Source organism: Pieris brassicae, chromosome 5 (assembly GCF_905147105.1).
Source record: "Pieris brassicae chromosome 5, ilPieBrab1.1, whole genome shotgun sequence".
NCBI lineage: Eukaryota > Metazoa > Arthropoda > Insecta > Lepidoptera > Pieridae > Pieris > Pieris brassicae.
Window position 1 is genome coordinate 11,743,995 of NC_059669.1, and position 16,183 is coordinate 11,760,177.

Genomic DNA, 16,183 nt, shown 5'->3' on the forward strand with positions numbered 1-16,183 from the left:
GTTTAGTAGCCAGCTTTTCCATCATGGTTTGTAGTTGCTGACAATAGACTTCTACCTTAATCGTCTAGCCAGATTTAAGAAAGTTATAGTGAACGACTCCGGCACTAGTCTACCAAATCCTAACAAGTAACTTTTTCGGAGTCAATTTTTGCTTGGGGCTCGATTTGGGTGGTTCGGCTGTGATCAGCCAATGCAATGAGCGCTTCCGATTATTGTACCGATTATTGTCAAGAGTTAGTACACTCTTTTCTTGAAGGACCCTAAGTCCAATTGGTTCGGAAATACTTCAGTGGGCAGCTGGTTCCACATATTGGTGGTGCGTGGCTAAAACTGCCTTAGAAAACGCTCAGTTGTGGAACGACGGACGTCGAGGTGATACGGATGGTTTTCTATTTTGCCTTGACGTCCGATAATGAAACTCAGATGCAATTAGATTAGATGCAGAGCGACCCAACATCTCTACGTAACGCGCAAGCCGCACGGAAAGTGATTGGTCAAGTGGAAGGAGCTAGTACAGGGGGAGTTCCCGCCGAGAACAGTATTCCGAATTTGCGCTTTATAGAGTTGTAGACGGTGGCCCGGAGTGAAGTACCGTCTCGCCTTGCTGAGCACACCAAGCATTTTGGAGGCTAATTTAGCCTACCCTTCAAAATGACCGCGAATCTGAACGTCATACGGTATGTCAACGCCCAGTATTCCAATGTTAGCTGAGGCTTTAAGTTGAGTGCCTTCAAAGGGGAGTAGCGACAATGGGAGTTGTTTTAGCGGAAAACGCGCAGACTTTTGTCTTCTTAGGGTTAAATTGGACTAGATTTATTCTACCCCAGTCCGCGACTCCTCGGAGAAGAGTTTCAACACAACACAACAACACAAGGTTGATCCGGCACTCATCGACAATAGACCCAGCCTGTGTAAAAAGTATCCCCAGTGCTATCATCCGCATAGCAATGAATGTTGCTAAGTTGCAACATATCATTGATATGCAGAATAGACAGGGTCGGGGATAGGACACAGCCTTGACACCAGCATTGAGGAGTTTAAGATCATAAATAATCTACTTTTTACAGGTAAATTATTCGATTTAAAATCCTTTCATTATTGTGCCAGTTGAGTAATGTAACGCAGCAGTCGACGCGCGTTGGTCGATTTGCTTCAATCAATTTGTGACTCCTCACAAGCTTTTTTACCTTCCCAATTTGCTTCAAGTAGATTAATGCAGTTTTATCAGCCTGCAGCTAACTCCGACGTAGTTTGTGATGGATCCGCCGCGATCCATTACTTCAATTTTCCATAACATGCTAATGAAAGGCTACCGGCAAACGCCTACCTACTTCTGATGTTTTTTAATGTGCTCCGAGGATACAGTCAGTAAAATATATTTTTTGTTTTATTTATTGTAGTTTTGAATGACCTCTTGTAAGATTACATGCCGAAGCTGGTTCATCAAAGCGCGACGTTATTGCTTTTCGGCTAATATTAACATCTGCTCGTACATGTTATAGTTTACTTCTTTTAAGAGTTTGCCTGAAGTAGACTTCTACTGCTAACGATGAAGGTGAAAATGTAGGTAACTCTTTTTGTTTTTATATTTATATAACATATTTTTGGAAAGTCAATTTAAATTTTCAGTCCATTAAAAGAAAAGGTGTCAGACCAGACCAAGGCTAGTCGCTTCGCAGTTTTTAAACGGAGAGGGAAGAAAATTAAAATTCACTTAATTAAAATAGTATCCCAGGGTAAGTATCCAGAATTCATTGGCTATTTTCTTACCAAAGTACTATCCGGTTAACAACCTCTTTGTCTGTTGAACCATTTTTACAAACAACATAGAGTGTGAAGTTTGTACGGTGTCAAATGTTTTTATGTCAGCAGTGTTCACTCTTCGCAAGCGTATTCCACAATTATTTAGCAGTAGTACCTATTAATATATAACGATTTTATTGTTACAAAAATAATAATAATATTTAAGATTGATATTTAATTTGATAGTCTGTAGTAATTTCATAGTACATATTTATTATTGATGTTGAAGGAATGGTTTTAGTCAGGTGCTACTGTCATTATCATTTAATAACATCAAAGACAAATTAGTTTGCAACGATTAATACGAATGGTTTATTTATAAGTGTGAATGTTGCTAGATTTATAAATTATTGACTATTCTAAGGTGACTCCATAGTCATTATTATTATTAAAAGTAATATATCCTAATTTTAAATATCAGAAACTTAATAGCAATAGATATTAAAGTTCATATGACTACCGCTTGACTCTGTAGTCGATTCGGGTTCGCTCGTGGAACGAGTACACGAAATGTCACGAAATTTGTTTATTACAAATTCTGGTTGCCATAAATACAGGAACTGGTTGGTTCAATTTAGTGGTCGAACCAAGCAGAAGCCTTTAAAATAGACTCTAATGTCGGAATTAAATGGCCGATGCCAACAAACTAATCTACTGACGTCATTATCGTCAAGAGTTTATCGGCAGGTCTTGTCTTTGTTAAAATTCAGATCGTGTTTTGGAAGACATTTTTCCGTTCAATAATCGATCCCTGTCTCTTTCTCTATATAGAGGTGTCTCTCCGTCATAATTAAACTAAGCGATATGACGTGTGTGTTTTATTATAATGGAGTCTGTACAGGATAATTGTGGCGAATCGCCGACATAAACTTAGTACACTTGAATTGATTTTTTAAATATATTTTTTTTACTTAATTACAAAGTTGGAATAGGTTAGGGAAAAAGTTTCTTCGCATTTTTTATTAAAATTCACAACATTTTTAAATATAGTCTATTTACATTAATTACCATTTTCTTCTGATCAAAATACAGGTTTTGGCAGTCCTCTCGTGATGTTAACCTGACACTGCCTAAAGAATTCTAAAGAGACCGAAACAGGTGGAAATCTGAAGGTGCAAGGTCAGGACTATAGGGCGGATGCATTAACAGCTCTCAGCCAAGCTCTCTTATTTTTTTCTGAGTGAGTTTAAAGATGTTTGAGGTCTAGCGTCATCATGATGAAAACCACACCCCGTCTGTTGATTAATTCCGGCCGCTTTCTCTGAAATTTTTGCTTTATCTCATCAGTTGTTCGCAGTACAGTTCCGAATCAATGGTCCTGCCTGGTGGTAACAGCTCATAATGAATAATGCCCTTCCAATCCCACCACACACACAGCATCACCTTGTAGCGAGTTAATCCGGGTTTCGCCACAGTCTGTGAAGCCTAACCGGCCTTCGACCATGAACTTTTTCGCACGTTCTTGTCGTACGTGATCCACTTTTCATCACCAGTTATCAGCTTTTTTATTAATGGTTCGGTTTCAATACGTCGTAATAAAGAATCACAAATATGTACACGGTTCATTAGGCTTCTTTCAGTGAGCTCGTGAGGTACCCAAATATCGAGCTTTTTTGTGTACCCAGATTTTTTCAAATGCGCCAAAACTGTTTTGTGGTCAATTCCGAGTTCATCAGCTACGTCGTAACTACTGATATGCTGATCTTGCTCCACTTTTGCAAAAATGCTATCCATTTTATCCGTAATAGGATGACCAGAGCGATGTGCATCTTTGACATCAAAATTTCCCGATTGAAAACGCTGAAACCAAATTTATGTTACTCTCAGCACCAACTCTGTGCTACACTGCACTAGGTCATCGTCGTCGTCAACATCGCAATTTTTTTCGCGGTTTACGTTGCAGTTTTACCTTTTTTGTAGTAAAATTTAAAATGCTACATTTCTGGGTATCATATATACAGAAAGAGAACAGTATGTAAACTACATAGAGTCCGTGTTGTATGTCGATTTTCTTTCTATGTGCGCATTTAACATTAGCTCCAACAGTGAAGGAAAACATCGTGAGGAAACTGGCTTACCTTAGACCATTGTTTTTTACCACTGCGAGCGGAACGGACCCATTACGGACTCTGCTATACTCATAACGTTTAGCATGAGTTTTACCCGCTCTAGCGTGCCTTTACTATACACAATAGAATCGAAATCAATCAAATGGTTGACGCAAGTACAGACTTGATATTTCGTCAATACAAAAGACAGATTTAACGAAAATCCTACAGACAAAACGAGGGTTTGTATCAAATCAAAGGATTTTATGAATATTACTACTGTGAGAGTATTATATGATGCCCTGGTTACTGGTGAGAAGTCAATTGGAGCATAATTCCGCGATTTGGGTTCCCTAAATATGTAAATATATAATAAGGTGATCTTGGAGCCTGGACCCACAACGCAAATATTGGAACCACATTCATTTTAGGAAATACGGTGAGGATCCTATTTAATCTTGGTTCTATGAACTCAAACTAGCTTCGAATTCGCCACGCTTGCAATGTACTTAATAAAAAGGTTACATGGCAAGCACAGCAATTCGGCAGAACTACAGCTTAGCTGATGGGCACATTGCCCATCAGGGTTGTGTCAGGCGCCGACATCATCCAACGTTGCTGAATGTGGCCAAAGCAAGGACTCACCTACATAAAACGGCAGTTACTCGTATTATTAGCTGTATATATGTTATCAGACCTTGTTTTATCGTCTGTTTATTAAACTAACAAAATTTCTACTATTTCTTAGTGCGTATAATAAAAGTTTTTTTTTCATTTTGTAAATATACTTTAGCTTGTTTTGCCTAAGTAATTTCTCATATTTGTTTTTATTTCGTGTGTGACCTGAAAATTATGTATTTGGGGTGATGAACGCAGACCGAAATTTAAAGCGTTACATTGTATAACTTCATTGAATACAGGCGCCTTTGGAGATTAAGCCTGTAACAATAAATAAACTGCGGTAAGAAAGCGTGAACTATAAAAACATGGAAATGATTTTTATCTTTTCAGGAAGCAGTTTAATATGCTTGACGCTGGCATGGGTGTCTCTGGTGTGGGTTACGTCGCTCGATCTCTCAATTTCTTCTTTCGACTCACCGGTCTATCCGGAAAATGATATTCATGGTATGTATACTTTCTGGAACTTTATGTAGGATTATGTTCGCTACCTTTTCAAAATCGTTTTCTAACTGTTCTGTACCAGATGGAGAAATGTTCGAATACATAGTTGTGGGCGGGGGTGCTGCGGGTGGCGTAGCAGCGGCTCGACTAGCACAAGCTGCACGCGGTGTGCTGCTTTTGGAAGCGGGTGGTACGCCCGGCCTGTTGACGCGGCTACCAGGAATAGGCGGGGGTCTCATCGGCTCAGCTGCGGACTATAGCTATCCAACGCAACCCAATGGTCGTTCGTGCCTATCGTCTATCGGCCGATTCTGCCGATTTAGTCGTGGCCGCGTGCTCGGTGGCTCTACTGCCATTAATCTAATGATGTATACTCGTGGGCACCCCGCCGATTACGACTTCGGCCTGCCCGGCTGGACCTGGCCAGAAATTCGTCCATTCTTCTTGCGTTCTGAGGGGCTACAAAATTCACATCAGTTACCGATGTCGTCAGCGTCTTATCACAATACGGACGGCGTCGTCCCTGTCGGGTTTTTTGGAGACTCGGAAAATCCATGGCAAGTTCGGGTCTTGAAAGGTTTTAACTCTCTGAACTTTACATCTAACCCTGATTTAAACGCTGAGTCCCAAATCGGAGTGTCTCGGGTACTATCATTCACGTCAGGCGGGGAGCGCGTTAACACTGCCGAGGCATACCTGCGGCTTCCCGGTGTTTCACCACACCTGCGCCTCGCTACACATTCCACCTGCCTTCGTGTGCTTATTAACGATGTTGGTGAGGCTTTTGGAGTCGAAATCGCTCGGAACGACCGAACTTACCGGATATTTTCACAACGAGAAGTTATTCTCGCGGCAGGGGCCATTGGTTCGGCTGAGATTCTACTTAGGTCCGGTGTTGGGCCAGCGGACCATCTGCGGCGACTTAATATCCCGGTGCGAGCAGATCTATCGGTCGGGGAAGGTCTCATTGACCATGTCGCGCCACTACTATTTATATCGATAAACGAAAAGGCTAAGTCATCGATCGAGATGATCCTTTCTAAACTGAAGGAAGGAATCCGTTGGGTGGCGATGCGAGAAGGACCTCTCGCCACATCCGGCTTATCGGATCTAACGGCTTTTCTTAATACACAATGTTACGACTTCAAAACAAAACAATTGAGAAACGATGGTAATCAGTGCGAACGACCTACGGTTCAATACATACATTCGTACTTTGAGCGGGGCTTTATGGGAACGGGAAGATCTCTATACGAGCAAGTAACGCGTCACGAGGCGGCTTTCGTGCACCAGCTCGAAGCTGTCAACGAGCGACATGCTCTACTGGTCGTAACGGCGGTGGTACTGCAGCCTAAGTCACGCGGCCACGTGCGCCTGGCGAGCACACACACATTTCAAGCCCCACTAATTTCGCCCAACTATTTGGAAGACGAACGGGACGTTGAAGAAGCTGTGCGTGCTATTAGAATTCTGGACGATTTGACACAGACACCAGAATACAGGAACTATAATGCGTCAATACTAAGGCCTAAGCTACCAGGGTGCACAATGCTGGAGAGCACAGATTATTGGCGGTGCTACGTCCGCCACATGACGGTTTCTGTGCACCACGCGACAGGCACGGTGGCTCTGGGGCGTGTAACGGATGAACGAGGGCGCGTGCGGCAGGTGCGGGGGCTTCGCGTGGTAGACGCGGGGCTCTTTCCACGCCCACCTTCCGCCAACACCGCAGCCGCCGTCATTGCTCTGTCTGAGCGCATCACACAATTCATTCAACAAGACAATATATCCGTGTCGCATTATATTGACAGAAAATAAAATTATTAAACAATTTCCATATTTTTTAAAGATATGGATATATGCTAGCTAGTGGACTGTGAAATGAAATGTGTTTAAACTTTATATGTATTGAATGTCGGGAGTATCTGTATAGTATATGTAATGTATGTATGACCAAGCTACTCTAGATAACTAAATATATGAGGGTGCAATGTAGGAACCTAACAACCCTAGGGATCCCTAAGCCCTACAGACGGAGCCCTATGGGTAGGATCAAAGGTTCAAGGTGGTGGGATTATCTCAAGGGGTAAGGGCTTGAAGCAGTCTTCGCCACTTTGAGAGAAAGCGAGAAATTAATACGACAGAGCAATATTCAAATCTGATTTATTGTTCAAAGACAATATCTTAAATACTACTTATACCTATTCAGACATATATGATATTATTTTAGTGAGCTGTTGCTGTATTCCTTTACACATCCTTACTGCAGGCTTGGTGTTTGATTTTTTTCTATGTATTGTATGTTCTGTTTTATGTACTGGAAAACACTTTGATGACTTTCTTCCAAGTTTCTATCGCAATCGTAAGTATCTATCTTTTTGTTGGTAAAGTTTATGTAAACTGATTTAGTCTTCTCCGCCATTTTGTCCACAAGCCAACAGTATTTATGACTTATAACAGAATAACTATTAAAAACACTTAAAAAAAGAATCCAATACAAAATGTTTATGGGCTTTGTAACTGTTAAACATTTAAACAAACCGAATGCTGGATCGATCAAAATTTATGGGGCCTCATGAACGCTATACCTACCTGCAAATACACCGCACGTATGTGATGTGATGGTATTTTTAAAAATCGATTACGACATAGCAATACTAATTATAGTATTGCTACTATCGATTTCCATTCTTCGCAAACATTGAAAATTTGTTGGAATCACTCATTCAAACTTTAAATCAAATTCAAAACAAATACACCTTGACAGTGGGGGACAATAAGATTGATATAAAGGAATTGTCTACTAATATCAGCCTTGATCAGAAATTATATGGTATTGACGAAACCTAGAACAAGAATATTTGCTTATAATCGATTAACTATCTTAGTGTGGTCAGCAAGGTGAGATGGTTCATTCTGGGCCACCGCTTGCAGCCCTGCACAAATTTGGACCCGCAGGAGTACTGTTCGGACCACTGGACGCGAGCTACCCGGTACCATCCCCTTCCACTTAACCGTATACACTTTAACGAAGAGCGATTTGAGTCATCTATGACCAGACAATTTTCCAGCGGCATATGCAAGCCTTCTGGCAGTGTTAGTGCCCATGGGCGATTTCACCGGTCAATGGATACGATACGATAACAAATAGGTCATAAGAAACTAATTAAATAAAACAAGAACGAGAAGCTTATCTAATACTATATATTACAAGCACAAAACTTTAGTCAAACTAGCTAGCACTTAGCTTGGCTGTAGTATTGATGGTTGTTTGTAGTAAGTTTTACGATATCTGAGGTAAATGTCTCTCCAGAGGCGATAGGCACTGGGGTTTGGCATTGCACCCATGTGGCTCACTTGCCCGATATGCAAAAACCGTAATTGTCCCGTATGGCTTGGCTCCCAATGGACTAGACTAGGTTGCTTTGCCGGACTCGGATTCCTGTAATACAATACACATTTTATTAACGCTTTACTTATGTTTGTTTGCCTCCGAACATGATTTGACTATGTCAACTAACCCGTATTTCGCGAAATTAGACCAAAGGGAGGTAAGGAAGTCTACCATAGCACGGTCGGCGTCGCTCAGACGAAAGGGCAGCACGGCAGCATCAAACAGATAGAAAAGCTCGTCCCCATGACATGCGCCCTTCTCACCTCCGCCACTTCGCGACGAGCGAAACTTTAGCAGGTTACGCTCGCCAGAGTAATCAAATATATAGTTGAAAACTGGCTCACTGCTTGCGTTTAGCAGAAGCTCTGACTCCAGAATAGAAGGAACTTCGAAATATAAATGCGTATATAGATCTGTAATATTATTAATTCTTTCGATAGAAATACGATCGGAGCCGAAATAATAGTCTTGCGCGGCGCGGGATACGCGCATGCCCTCCTCTACGCTGGAGAAACTTAGGTCACTTGCAACGATGTATTTACCGTTCCTTCCCTCAACAGAGCCATCCACCTCAGCAGTCAGGAACATTCCCTCTCGTGAGTTAGTGCCGTATACGACCGGAACGCGATTTTTTTTATTAATAATTAAATTCCAAGGCAGATCTGTGATCACCGACATCTCCCCTGGGATTATTTCCTCGACGCAGGGCAAATGGAGTAATTGAGTCTCGAAAAACAGTTCTTCAGGTTTACCATGCATAACTGGAACCAAATCCCGATAATCAGTTTTGTTTAAAAATTCGTAGAGTTCGTGTGGGTCCTCTGAATGAAAGCCTAATTTGGAGGCGACGAGGCTCGCCACCCGAACAGGTTCCCGATTGATAGCCCAGTTCGATATCGCACTACCGCTCTGCAGGATAGCGCGTTTGAAAAGGCCGGAGGCAGCGTTACTCGCCATCAGAAGAGAAGCGGAAGTGGCACCCGCGCTTTCTCCGAACACTGTCACGTTGTCCGGATCACCACCGAATGCACTAATATTATCTCGAACCCATTTCAGAGCGGCTATTTGATCCTTTAAGCCGGCATTACCGGGAGCCTCTTTTAAACCGAGGCATGTGAATCCCAGAGCGCCGAGTCTATAGTTAAACGTGACGAGAATTACGTCTTTTTTCATGAGAAACTCCGGGCCATAAATAAACCGACCACCGCTTCCGACGATAAAAGCTCCACCATGTATAAATACCATGACGGCGCGCGGACGCACCACCGTCTTCGCTGGCACGTAGACGTTGAGTTTAAGACAATCCTCCGAGCCCACCACCGAGCCCGTCACGATGCTTACTTGAGGGCAAACCTCAATATCGTTGACAGCTCTCAGCATGCCTTCCCATTTAGGCGGCGGTCCTGGGGCCTATTAATCATATCGGTTATCGTTATTCTATATGTAATTGCATTACCTTGCAAGGGTACCTTATAGATAAACATTCACAATTAACATACTTATATTATGCTTTCACTCAATTCGCTCACTAGTTGCTTTGAAAACTCAATATTTAAGGGACAGAGCCCCAAGAGAGAGGGTGAAGTTTTGAGCCAAACTAGGTTTCAATAGTACTAGATGATAGTGACCCTGATGAACTAAAAAATGAAGTACTTTAACAAATACAAAAGGCATTTTATGAGAATAATTTTCAAGGGGAAGTAATTTGTTTCTTGTAGAGTTGGAGACAAATCATATGAGAACCAAAAATATGAGGGTTACTGGGGAATTCGAAGGCCTTATCTTGTTTATCTTCAATGGGGTTGGTTCAGAATTTGTTACTGAATCATGACATTTTCCATTATCTTAGTTTGACCTATGTTTCTTACCTCAATCTATAAGATTAAGTATTATTATTGTCTTGACATCAATGTCTTTTAATTGTAAGAGACATTATGCAAAAATATCTGCCACCATGGTCACGTCAAGAAATAACTTATGCACATAGGCTAGTTAGATGGAAATCCAGTTTTATATTTTCCTTTACAGTTTAATGATTATATTACTTATATGATTTTTTTAAATGGTTTTATTTAAGCCTCAATAACATTTAATTCACTATTAAATTTAAAAAAAATCTAAACTAAACAATGTGACTGTAAATGTATTCCACCAGTGTCATCAACATATTGTTAGTATATCCTTCTACCTATATTAATTATATTGTTATAAATTATCAGCTCTTTTCAAGTGTCCGAGTGAACCTACTTAGACAGTAAACTACTCCTTAAAGAGTATCATTCCTTTCTATTAAGCTCTCTCTAGTACAAAAAATAGTAGCTGTTGTAAACATTTGTAGAATATCATTATGAAGATAGACTAGTAAAATCTTAAAAATAAATATTTACAGTTATTCTCCAACATGGTGAAAAAGAAGATATTTATTGTACCTACATTTTAAAATAGCATAAAAATGTTGAAGCTAAATTTTTCTTGATAAATATAGATATTGACAGATACAGTCATACATTTTTCTGTTTCAATCTGAATCACACAGTAGTAAGTTTAAATTTCTAGTTTTTAATTTCAAGACCACACTTTAAGTATAGTTGATAGTGTATACCTATGGTGTAAAAGACCTATGTGATAATAGAAGGTGTGTAAGACAAACCCTAAAACGGGTGGCGGTAGCGTAAGGAATGCCAGTGTACAGAAAGAAGGAGCCATCAGCACTGATGATGCCCTGAACCCAACCGCCGCTCACTCGAACCTCCGGTGACGGCTGCTGCACCAGGGACGCCGCCACGAACGACCATAGTACTACGCGCTGTTTCCACTGCATAATACTCTATAACACTACACTACCATCTTCTTTCACATGAAATCCTTAGCCCTCACGGTATTATGCTTACAGAAACATCAATAGTAGATAAATATAAACTACTAAGTTGTGCAAGAGTGTGATGTGATATGTAATTAACTACTTCTGATTTGTCATCCAATCCTTTAGATGATAATAACAAAGTTGAATAATTTAATAATCACAAGGTAAATGATAACGATATCGGATAATAAATACTACTCCGATATTACGTTTAGTTTATATTAAGAATTATAAACTAAAGTAAAGCATAGAAAGCGTCTTAAAAACAATTTCGAGTTTAATATTATATTTCTTCGGACTTCAACATTTTCAAACTCATGTTTATTTTCTCGCTGTTTCAAATAACATTAACAATTACCATGGACTATGGAGTATGTACGATGTGGCTACTGGCATCTGACAAGACGCCTTGGAGTCAAGACAGATTACTATCGAAAAGTTTTCGACATACAGTAAGGCTTTCTTACAGCCAAGCAATATATTGCGATTCTACTGCAATATTTTAATTTTAATTGCATGTCAAATTTATTTAAGGGTTGTTTCATGTTCCATCAGAAATATGAGGGTATAAATAATTAAAATATGATGAACCTGTATTGTTGCGATTGACTAAAGCTTTTGATTTGGTTTGAATGTGAATTTTAATTCAAAGTTGATGTAATTTTTTTTAAATAAATTTTCTCTGCACGAAGTAGTACTAATAAAGTAAAATGCCATCCGAGCAACCAGTACGATTTACGGTGACGAAGACCTATCGATATACCAAGCGGAATTTTGAAATTACACTACGACGTTATCAATATATACTGGCTGATAATATTTTGATAGTTTGTTGTTAAAGTTTATGTAAACTGCTTTAGTCTTTTATGCAATTTTTTTAACAGTATTTAAGGCTTTGTGTAGTTTTTCTGCCGCTTCCTTTTCAGTTCAGTTAAGTTATTATTATCGAATAACCATAGTTTATCTTAGTGACTAGCTGACCAGGTAAACCATCAGCAGCAGTTCGTACCGCCCAGTAGTCATTAAAAGTCGTGTTAATGAATTCGCAACCATCACCGAATAGTAATACTCAACATTATATTGTACCTTGATTTGTTGTATATTTGTAGCTTGATGTAGTTCACACTAAATATAATTTCTGAACGCACTCATAAATATTTGCGCATATAAATGCGCTTCCGTATTTATATGCACGAAGGTTTGGTGTGGTAAGAAAGTAGAACGTTACTAGTAGTTTCATATTCTGAATCAGGTAGATCGTTCCGTATGTATGTAATGTATGAAGTGATGTGTAAATCCGAAAAATAATTGTTCTTATTAGGACAGTGAAAGTGCAAATTACACTCAATATTCAGTTTTTAAGCGCATGGTAAAGTTGTCAGGTATGTTGGACTGTGTGGGTTTGATACTTTTAGTTTATATTATATTTTTCATCGGTACTTAATTGTGACTTCTTTATAGGGGTTTCCAATACTACAATACTACGATACGGCGAATCGTAGCTGAGGGCTGAGGGAGAAAGAAAATCGACTTGGACAGTTATGATTTACAGTTAATTGGGAATAAAGTTAAGGAATTCTATACAGTAAAGAAAAAAATTCCAACAGTAATGAAATGTTACATATTCTTTGACAAAATATTAATTTAAACATCATAACATAGAGTGTGATAGACTAGTGGGAATTCCTTTACTGAGAATTAATATAATCGAGTTTAAAATAAAACGTAAATATACACAAGGATATCGCGATGAATGGGAGCAAGATCCCTCATTTAAAAGTTGGTTATCTAAAGTAAACACTACGAGTACTCATGCAACTGTGAAGTACTGAGTAGAGTGGCGTCTTTACAGGAACACATGGCTACATCAAAGCATATAAAAAATATGAAAGGACATACGCAAGGTACTTAAATTAATATGTGGAATGTAATTCTTAGTTAATTATTCTTGTAAAGATTTTTTTTATACTTCGCTGTTTTAAGTACGTTTATTATCTACACATTTACATAACATTTACTATACAACTATGTGTGTTTATGCATGTTAAATGATATGTTAAAATTGTTAAGTTTTTGATACTATATAGCGCTATATGAAATGTCCTGCATACTTATTTTTAACTTTTGTTCGTTATAGATTGATACGATTTTTAAAACATCAACTATTTCGGAAGAAGTAAAAAAAGCAGAAATCAGCATTGTAGCTACCTTAGTAGAACATAATATTCCTTTTCGCGTAATGGATCACGTAAGCGAAGTTATTTTAGGGCATTTCATGACTCTGAAATCGCAAAACGTTTTTCCTGTAGAAGAACCAAATTTGCCGCAATTTCCTACGTCTTAGGTTATAACTTCGAAGAAAAAATGCTTGCAGAATTACGTCCAAGACTGGAAAATGAAACTGAGCCCAGTATTTTCGCTCATTATCGACGAAAGCACAGATGTCAGTACTACCAAGGTACTTGCAGCAGCAATAAAGTACTACTCAGAAAAGATGCAGTCTCCACAAACAATTTTTTTGTGTATGGTCGACTTAAAAGGTGATACTGCGCAGTATTTGTTTGATTGTTTAACATTGCATTGTTTAACAGTGCATTATCTGAAAGAAATCTTAACATACCCAATTTAATAGGGTTCACTGCTGATACAACAAATGTTATGTTTGGCGAAAGAAATACCGTGGTATCTAAAATTAGGGAAGTCAACCCAAACTGCATTTTTTTTCGTCTTTCAGTGAGTTATGCATGCAAAAAATTACCTCGTTGTACAGAGTTGTTTGTCAAAGATATTTATTCATACTTCTCTCACAGTAGCCAACGACAAAGAGAGTTTACCGAATTTCAAAATTTTACTGACCCTCCAACTCACCATATGAAGCATATGATACCACCTGATATCATGATATAAGGTGGCTTTCTCTACATCAATGCATTCGCCGAATTATAGAGCAGTGGTCAGCATTAAAAACTTTTTTCAAAATGAGATTTTAGGCAATGCAAATGCTACTTGTCAATTTATATTTGATCACCTTAACAGCGATGAAACAAAACTTTATCTTTACTTTTTAGATTTCATATTACCCATAACTACAAAATTTTACGTTAGTTTTCAAAGTGATCAGACCCTTATTCATAAAATTGAAACATACATAAAAAACATGATGAGTTCCATTTTGAGTTGTTTTATGAAGATAAATTATATAAAAACTACTTCGCTTCAGTCAATAGATCCAAATTCAAGAATGCATTTCCTTCTTATACACAACCTGAACCTGGGCACAAACGTAGCAATGACATTGGAATTATTCAAAGATGATGTTTGAATGAGATCTAAAATTGAAGAGTTCTTTAACAATGTCAATCATTTTTGATCAAGTTGAGTAACCAATTTCTCCAAAGACTGCCTAGTACAAGATAATTTCTTGTAGGATTTGTCGTTCATCGATTCCCAAAAAGCAGTGTATGGTGAATTTCAAACTTTGATAAAAATACTCCGGTTTCCTAACTTAGTTGCAACAAAAACATGCAAATTGCTGACAATGAATATAGGGAACTAAAATTAGATGTTTCCGTGTCTAATTTATTGTCAACTTCAAGTTCAACGTCTGAAACTTTTATGGTAGATAAATTTTGGAGTGAAGTCAGCCAAATCTGTGATGCGAATAGCAAACCAAATTTGTCCCGATTTGTGAAGCAAATGACGATACTACCTTTGTCAAACGACATAGTAGAAAGAATAGTTTCCGATATTAATAGGATATAATAGGATTAAAAATCAAGATCGAAATCAATTTAATAATAAGAATGTTGCTGCAATAATGCATGAAAAAGACAGTTGGAAGGAGGATGTAGCCGATATAATCCTGACAGAAGTATGATCAAGTTAATGGACCCAAAACAGCTTTATGACAATGTTACCCAACATAAAGACGAACAATCTTAACTTTAACTTTCTTTTTTTAATAGTATGTTTATTTAGAATTAAGTTTAAAAAAATTGGTTTCTTTAATTAATCTTTGTTACTTTTATTATTTTATCGTTTAATCAAGAGAACATTCACGTTGTAACACGACAGCAAAAAAATATAATAGATTTCTGGTAATTTCTCGTTCCTTTCGGTAGAATTTAGTTGTTTTTAACCTGCACAAGCAGTAGATTCGATTAAAATCTGGTCACACTGCTGATAACCGTTTCTGTCAGCTTGCCGTTTCCAGTCGCTGTGATCCGAGGTTGTTTATTTTGATTATTATAACCAGTTTTAAAAGATTTTAAAACTGGTTTAATTGGAAGAAAAGTTATGTAGAATTGGGAAGGCTAAACTTTCCAATATGGACCGTCGATTTAAAAGCCCATATTTTTATTGTAGTACTCACTAAAAGAATGAGTTTTGCAAAGTTTTAGGTTGCGCAAACTTACGGTTCATGAGATACATTTTTTTAAACTTTTCATACAAATTGGTAAATAACACGCCATTACAAAATATATTTGACAAATAATTGATGTCAAATGTCAATCACTTACTGTAGCGTTCCGATTATTTTGAAAGTATCGATACTACTCTTTGAAGAATTTTGATAAATCATTTGGATGCATACGAAGAACTACTAAATTAATTTCATTGTTTGTAACTTTCTGTATTATCTAATTCTTACTACAATTAAGTGTTTACTTACTTATTTAATATCCAAAAAGTACCCAACCAATCCAACCAAACCTATCCAAAAGTACTATCCACGTGGTCTTGTCTGACCTACCCCTAGAGTGTATATAAAAGCTCGGCGCGCAGGAAGAGCAGCCCTCAACCGCTGTAACAAAGCACAGGTATTATGCAAGCCGTAGCGGCTACGGCTGGCTGGCTGGACCAAAAAGCCGAAGCTACGGAGGCTTGAGTAATGCTGGGCTGCATTTCCCGTAGCGCCGGAGCAGTCCAAAAACCAATTATTATCTATTGTTC

General features: G+C 38.4%; 2 protein-coding genes and 1 pseudogene across 5 annotated transcripts; 2 read left to right on the forward strand and 1 right to left on the reverse strand.

Moving 5' to 3' along the window:
• Window positions 1-1,530: 1,530 nt before the first annotated feature.
• LOC123709695 (glucose dehydrogenase [FAD, quinone]-like) lies at window positions 1,531-7,421 on the forward strand. The gene is made up of 4 exons (XM_045661189.1): window positions 1,531-1,563; window positions 1,630-1,736; window positions 4,863-4,976; window positions 5,056-7,421. The coding sequence occupies exons 1-4, from the start codon at window positions 1,550-1,552 to the stop codon at window positions 6,789-6,791; spliced, it is 1,971 nt and encodes a 656-aa protein (XP_045517145.1). The 5' UTR covers window positions 1,531-1,549; the 3' UTR covers window positions 6,792-7,421.
• Window positions 7,422-8,158: 737 nt separating this feature from the next.
• On the reverse strand, window positions 8,159-11,638 carry LOC123709696 (bile salt-activated lipase-like). Of its 4 annotated transcripts, none has more exons than XM_045661193.1 (3): window positions 11,589-11,638; window positions 8,495-9,777; window positions 8,159-8,415 (listed from the first exon to the last, which is right to left on the reverse strand). In XM_045661193.1, exons 1-3 carry the CDS (start codon window positions 11,589-11,591, stop codon window positions 8,217-8,219), a joined length of 1,485 nt encoding a protein of 494 aa, XP_045517149.1. In that variant the 5' UTR covers window positions 11,592-11,638; the 3' UTR covers window positions 8,159-8,216. The 4 variants fall into 4 exon arrangements, with proteins under 4 accessions (XP_045517149.1, XP_045517148.1, XP_045517146.1 ...); XM_045661192.1 differs by lacking the exon at window positions 11,589-11,638 and adding an exon at window positions 11,111-11,580; XM_045661190.1 differs by lacking the exon at window positions 11,589-11,638 and adding an exon at window positions 11,018-11,580.
• Window positions 11,639-12,979: 1,341 nt separating this feature from the next.
• On the forward strand, window positions 12,980-14,272 carry LOC123709515 (annotated as a pseudogene).
• The last annotated feature ends 1,911 nt before the right edge of the window (window positions 14,273-16,183 follow it).

What these genes read in the sequence shown, in the direction of transcription:
- LOC123709695 (XM_045661189.1), top strand. An exon ending in AATTAAAATAGTATCCCAGG is followed by an intron (nt 1,737 to 4,862) that starts GTAAGTATCCAG and finishes TTATCTTTTCAG; the next exon opens with GAAGCAGTTTAATATGCTTG. An exon ending in TCCGGAAAATGATATTCATG is followed by an intron (nt 4,977 to 5,055) that starts GTATGTATACTT and finishes GTTCTGTACCAG; the next exon opens with ATGGAGAAATGTTCGAATAC.
- LOC123709696 (XM_045661190.1), bottom strand. Translation starts at nt 11,188, where the DNA reads ATGCAGTGGAAACAGCGCGTAGTACTATGGTCGTTCGTGGCGGCGTCC. An exon ending in CTACCGCCACCCGTTTTAGG is followed by an intron (nt 9,778 to 11,017) that starts GTTTGTCTTACA and finishes TATGATTAATAG; the next exon opens with GCCCCAGGACCGCCGCCTAA. An exon ending in TCTAATTTCGCGAAATACGG is followed by an intron (nt 8,416 to 8,494) that starts GTTAGTTGACAT and finishes ATTGTATTACAG; the next exon opens with GAATCCGAGTCCGGCAAAGC.